Source organism: Coffea arabica, chromosome 6e (assembly GCF_036785885.1).
Source record: "Coffea arabica cultivar ET-39 chromosome 6e, Coffea Arabica ET-39 HiFi, whole genome shotgun sequence".
In the NCBI taxonomy this organism is placed as follows: Eukaryota; Viridiplantae; Streptophyta; class Magnoliopsida; order Gentianales; family Rubiaceae; genus Coffea; species Coffea arabica.
Window position 1 is genome coordinate 27,530,502 of NC_092321.1, and position 6,354 is coordinate 27,536,855.

Below are 6,354 nucleotides of genomic sequence, written 5' to 3' on the forward strand. Positions count from 1 at the left end.
TTTGGTAAGAAAAACTCCCTTTTCACACATGTTCTTCAAGTGCACCTCCAAGATGGATGATAAAACTCCCGTACCTCCTACAAACAAGTGAAATACATCTAATTAGTCAATTAAATTACACCAAAATATAAGAAACACAAAAACACACAAATACACTATTATTATTGGGTTGCCTCCCAACAAGCGTTTTCGTTTATAGTCGTTGGCTCGACTCTCCTATAACTTCTTTAACTCTCCATTGCATTTCCTAAGGAGTAAATTACTCCTTTAGGAACTTTTTCTCCGGCCAAATAGAGCTTCAATCTTTGGCCATTTACTTTGAATGGAGCACCATTTTCTCCTTTTATTTCCACTGCTCCATAAGGAAATACTTGAGTAACTTCAAATGGTCCCGACCACCTTGACTTCAATTTTCCTGGAAATAACCTCAAGCGTGAGTTGAACAAAAGTACATTTTGCCCTACCTGAAATTGTTTAGGAATAATATGCTTGTCATGCCAATATTTGATCTTTTCTTTATAAATTTTGGCATTTTCATATGCATGTAATCGGTGTTCCTCCAATTCATTTAATTCAAGCATTCTCTTTTCACCTGCAAGATTAAAATCCATGTTAATAGATTTAATTACCCAATAAGCTTTGTGCTCAATCTCTACAGGTAAGTGACAAGCTTTTCCATAGACTAAACGATACGGCAACATCCCTAGGGGTGTCTTAAATGCCGTTCGGTAAGCCCATAGTGTATCATCTAACTTTGTAGCCCAATCCTTGCGTGATTTATTCACAGTTTTCTCCAAAATGAGATTTATCTCTCTATTAGCTAGCTCTGCTTGCCCATTAGCTTGAGGATGATATGGAAGTGATGTCTTGTGCCTACAACCATATTTAAACAATAAGGAATCCAATTGTTTGTTACAAAAATGTTTCCCTTCATCACTTACTATGGCCTTGGGTATACCAAATCTACTGAAAATATTCTTTTTAAGGAATCTAAGTACAATCTTAGAGTCATTAGTAGGTGAAGCGATTGCTTCTACCCATTTAGAAACATAATCCACTGCTACTAAGATGTACTTATTATTAAAAGAACTAGGAAATGGTCCCATAAAATCAATACCCCATACATCAAATAACTCAACTTCCAAAAATGTAGTTAGGGGCATTTCATTTTTTTGAGATATATTTCCAGTTCTTTGGCATGCATCACAATTTTTAACATATTCCCTAGCATCTCGGTACATAGTTGGCCAATAAAACCCTGATTGCCATACCTTTGCCACAGTCTTGGAAGTACTGAAATGACCACCTGTTTCAAGGTTATGACAATGATATAAAACATTATGTACCTCATCTTCGGGAATACATCTACGTATCATACCATCGGCACAATGTTTATACAGCAATGGTTCCTCCCAAAAGTAACTCTTGACATCATGTAAGAATTTCTTCTTTTGATGGTAATTAAACCCCTTTGGAATCTCTCCACTGACCAAGTAGTTAGCAAAATCTGCATACCATGGAGAGTTTCTAAGTGTTAGGACAAACTCATCCGGAAAATTCTCTTGAATTGGAACCTGATCTTTGATTGGAATATATTCCAAACGTGATAAATGATCTGCAACTAGATTCTCCGATCCCTTTTTGTCTTTTATCTCCACATCAAATTCCTGCAATAAAAGAATCCACCGAATTAGTCTAGGTTTTGCATCCTTCTTATGTAGCAAATATTTAAGAGCTGAATGGTCCGTATATATAATAACTTTAGATCCTACTAAATAAGATCTAAATTTATCTAAAGCAAATATCACTGCCAATAGCTCTTTTTCTGTCGTTGCATAATTGAGTTGTGCTTCATTTAGCAACTTGCTAGCATAGTAAATGACATGCAATCGTCCTTCTTTCTTTTGTCCCAAAACTGCTCCAACCGCATAGTCACTTGCATCACACATCAATTCAAATGGTAGTGACCAATCGGGTGAAGTTATAATTGGGGCCGAAATCAATTCATTCTTCAACCTTTCAAATGCAACCAAACAATTGTCATCAAATTGAAAAGGAGTATCTTTACATAATAAATCACATAATGGCTTTACTATTTTAGAAAAATCTTTAATAAAACGCCTATAAAAGCCAGCATGTCCTAAAAAACTCCTTATCCCCTTGACATTGCTTGGAGGTGGCAATTTTTCGATAACTTCTATTTTGGCTTGATCCACCTCAATTCCCTTGGAGGAAATCTTATGTCCTAAGACAATTCCTTCTTTTACCATAAAATGGCATTTCTCCCAATTCAGTACAAGATTTGTTTCCTCGCATCTCTGTAAAATCAATTCCAAATTATGAAGACAATGGTCAAAAGATGAACCATACACAGAAAAATCATCCATAAATATCTCCATAATTTTCTCAATATAATCAGAAAAAATAGCCATCATGCATCGTTGAAAAGTTGTAGGAGCATTGCATAAACCGAATGGCATTCTTTTAAAGGCAAAAGTGCCATAAGGACATGTAAATGTGGTTTTCTCTTGATCCTCTGGAGCTATAGCTATTTGATTATATCCTGAAAAACCATCAAGAAAACAGTAAAATTCATATCCAGCTATTCGCTCCAATAATTGATCAAGAAATGGTAGGGAAAAATGATCTTTTCTTGTTACCGTATTTAACTTACGATAATCAATACACACTCTCCACCCTATCACAAGTCTGGATGGAATTAATTCATCATTTTTACCCACGATTGTAGTCATTCCACCTTTCTTTGGTACCACATGAATTGGACTAATCCAGACACTATTGGAGATAGGAAAAACTATACCTGCGTCAAGCCACTTAAGAATTTCATTTCTTACCACCTCTTTCATGTTTGGATTGAGTCTTCTTTGTGTTTCCACCACTGGTTTGCAACCGTTCTCCAATAAAATTCGATGCATACATATAGAAGGACTTATACCTTTAATGTCTGAAATTGTCCATCCAATTGCTTTCTTACGCCTTCTTAGAACTCTTAACAACTTTGCACACTGCTCATCATCAAGGTCAGCACTAACAATTACAGGTGAAGTGCTATTTTCTCCAAGAAATTCATACCTTAAATGAGTTGGAAGTGGCTTGAGCTCTAACTTTGGAGGTTCAATTTCTGAAGGTTGTGAAACCCCTTTTCCTTGGCCAAGACTTTCATACAAATTACCCCTTTTATAAGGTGATTGAAAATCCAAATACTTGACCAATTCTTCAATTTCTTCACCATCCCCTTCTTGCATTCCTAAACTCATTAAACAATATTCAAGAGGATCAAAGTCAAAATTGACTTGGCTCATCTCTTGAGTTAGTTTATCAATTGTGCTAATAGAATATGCATGATCGGTAAAAGAAGGGTATTTTCCTATTTCATGCAAATTAAACTCTACCTCTTCTTCACCTACTTGAAAGTTCAGCTTGCCATTTTTAACATCAATAATAGTACCTGCAGTAGCTAAAAAATGGTCTACCAAGAATAATTGGCATAGATACATCTTCTTCCATATCTAATACCACAAAATCCACTGGAATAATAAATTTTTGAACTTTTATCAATACACTTTCCAACACTCCCAGTGGATATCTAATAGACCTGTCCGCTAGTTGCAAAGTAATATTAGTGCTTTTAAGCTCCTTCAAACCCAATTGTCTAGCCACCGTTAGAGGTATTAATGATACACTAGCACCAAGATCGCACAATGCCTTAGAAAAATCAATGTTACCTATGGTGCAAGGTATAGAAAAACTCCCCGGATCCTTCAACTTCGGTGGTAGCTTATTTTGAATAATTGCACTACATTCCTCCGTTAATGCTATTGTTTCACAGTCTTCCAACTTTCTTTTTCTAGTCATGATTTCCTTGAGAAATTTTGCATAAGACGGAATCTGCAAAATAGCATCGGCAAAAGGAATGTTAATGTGCAATTGTTTGAACAGTTTAACAAATTTTTCAAACTCTTTATCAAACTTATTTTGCTTTAATCTTTGTGGAAATGGAATCGCAGGAGGTATTGGAATGGTAGTGGAAGATGATGGTTGCTTTTCTCTTGGATTCTCCCGACTATTTTCCTCCACAATCGCCTCTTGGTTCCTCTGCTTTTCTTCTTGTTTTTCATTCTCATCTTTCTCAACTTCCACCACTGGAGGTTCTTCTAATTGCTTACCACTACAAAGAGTAATGGATTTGACATGCTCCTTAGGATTTACCTCCGTTTTGCTAGGTAATTCTCCTTGATTTCGATTATTCAAAGAACTAGCAATTTGACCAATTTGGACCTCTACATTCCTGTACATTGTAGTGAGTTGATCCAATCTTCCTTCTACTCGCTCAAATCTGTCCAAAGTAACTTTTACGAGTTTTTCCACTGCAATCTCCCAACCCAGTTTAGTTTCAGCTTGTGGTTGCCTTGATTGGAACCCCGGTGGATTGGTTGGCCTTGGTTGATTTCCTTGATCCTTCCATCCAAAGTTTGGATGATTTCTCCACCCTGGATTGTAAGTATTCGAGTAGGGATTATTTTGAGCATTACGATTGTAATTATTGATGAATTGTACCTGCTCAGAATTAACACACTCATTAGTATCATGTTCACCTCCACATATAGAACAACACGCTACATGTGCATTAGATGAACTTGGACCAACTCCACCTTGTCTACTTAGCAACTTCATCACATTATTCATTTGAGCACTCAGCATATTGAGAGTGTCCATTTCTATCATACCTACGTGACATCTTGTATTACCTCTCTCATTGGCCCATTGGTAGTTATTTGCTGCCATTTCTTCTATCAAATTATGAGCTTCTTGGGGTGATTTTCCCATTAAAGCTCCACCTGTAGCTGCATCGATCATAGTTTTAGTAGAAAAAACTAAACCATTATAGAAGGTTTGTATGATTAACCACTCCGGCAGTCCATGATGTGGACATTTCCGAAACAAATCTCTAAACCTTTTCCATGCCTCATATAATGATTCACCTTCCAATTGGCTAAAACTAGTGATATCCATTCTGAGCTTAGCAGTCTTACCTGGTGGAAAATACTTATTCAAGAATGCTCTTGATAAATCATCCAATCTGGTGAAAGTATTAGGAGCATGAGAGTGTAGCCAAAGTTTGGCCTTATCTCTCAATGAAAATGGGAACAATCTTAGCCTTATAGCATCATCACTAACTCCATTCATTTTAATTGTATCACAAATTTCCAAGAATGTAGCTAAGTGTGTATTAGGATCTTCTACTGCATTACCTCCAAATTGAGACTGTTGAACCATTTGGATAAGTGATGGTTTAATCTCAAAATTGTTAGCATTTACCGAAGGCCTTGCTATGCTCGTTTGAGATCCTTGTGTTCCCGGTAGAGCAAAATCTCGTAGAACTCGCCTGTTTGCTTCGTTTTCTGCCATTTCTTCTTCAAATGGAAGCTCTATTAAGATTTCCTCTATTGGTTGCCAAATCCCCTGTTCCTCTTGTTGTAATGTGTTCCTCCTTTGTCTATGTAGTGTCCTCTCAATTTCTAGATCGAAAAGTGCAACTTCTCGAGACGCCCGGTGCATACACTACAAATAAAAACAAGAGAAATTTTGCAGTTTTAATTCAGCAACTTGAATAAAAACAATGAAAATATCTAAATTAATAGAGATGATTAGGCCCTAATATTGCCGCTCCCCGGCAACGGCGCCAAAAACTTGACGGGATTTTTAATATCAATGCAAGTTTAATTCCGAATTTACACCCGTTGGACTGCAAGTATACAGGTCGCAATTGTAGTACAAGATGTGTATCGGGTCGATCCCACGAGGAGCAATTTAAACAATTACTAAGCCCTTGTTTTCTCTATTATTTAGACTTACAATTAATTTGAGCAGAGAAAATATAATGCTGTAATCTACAAATCTGATCTACAAATCTAGTTTAACAAATGCTGAATGCAAATAGCGAAATTTTACTTAAGGAAGATTCTAGGGATGTAGATTCCACTTATGGCATAAACAACACAAATTAATGGATTTACTTCTTGCTATTATTCTTGTTTAACCAGAGATTCATTTCCAAAATTACCAAGTCTCATTTTCGTGATGAAATGGCCTAGAGCAATATAGATTTCCCTATTTTCATGGTGAAATACTACTACTACTCTGTTTTATTTCATGAAATGCTAAATAATCCACCTAAGTGTATCTCTATTTTCATGAACATACAACTCAAGCTCTACTCATGTGTCTCCATTGTTATTACCAATTCTCATTGAACAATAACAACTATAAACAAGCTACTGGTGATCAATCAATAACAAGTAATCACAGCTACACAAGTAGACAAGTTAATAC

The 6,354-nt window shown here is 36.2% G+C and overlaps 1 protein-coding gene and 1 non-coding gene across 2 annotated transcripts; one reads left to right on the top strand and one right to left on the bottom strand.

Moving 5' to 3' along the window:
- Positions 1-227: 227 nt before the first annotated feature.
- On the bottom strand, positions 228-5,580 carry LOC113696672 (uncharacterized). Its single transcript, XM_072056164.1, has 6 exons — positions 5,341-5,580; positions 3,980-4,578; positions 2,822-3,348; positions 2,247-2,563; positions 1,431-2,132; positions 228-1,133 (listed from the first exon to the last, which is right to left on the bottom strand). Exons 1-6 carry the CDS (start codon positions 5,578-5,580, stop codon positions 228-230), a joined length of 3,291 nt encoding a protein of 1,096 aa, XP_071912265.1.
- LOC113697681 (small nucleolar RNA R71) lies at positions 4,937-5,043 on the top strand. Its single transcript, XR_003449956.2, has one exon. It is a non-coding gene; the product is annotated as a small nucleolar RNA R71 (small nucleolar RNA).
- Positions 5,581-6,354: the final 774 nt, after the last annotated feature.

Coding starts and splice junctions, on each gene's coding strand:
- LOC113696672 (XM_072056164.1), bottom strand. CDS start 5,580: ATGCACCGGGCGTCTCGAGAAGTTGCACTTTTCGATCTAGAAATTGAG. Junction 3,349..3,979: donor CAAAATAAGTTTGATAAAGA/GTTTGAAAAATT, acceptor ATATTCTATTAG/CACAATTGATAAACTAACTC. Junction 1,134..1,430: donor AGAAGAAATTCTTACATGAT/GTCAAGAGTTAC, acceptor TTGGAAGTTGAG/TTATTTGATGTATGGGGTAT.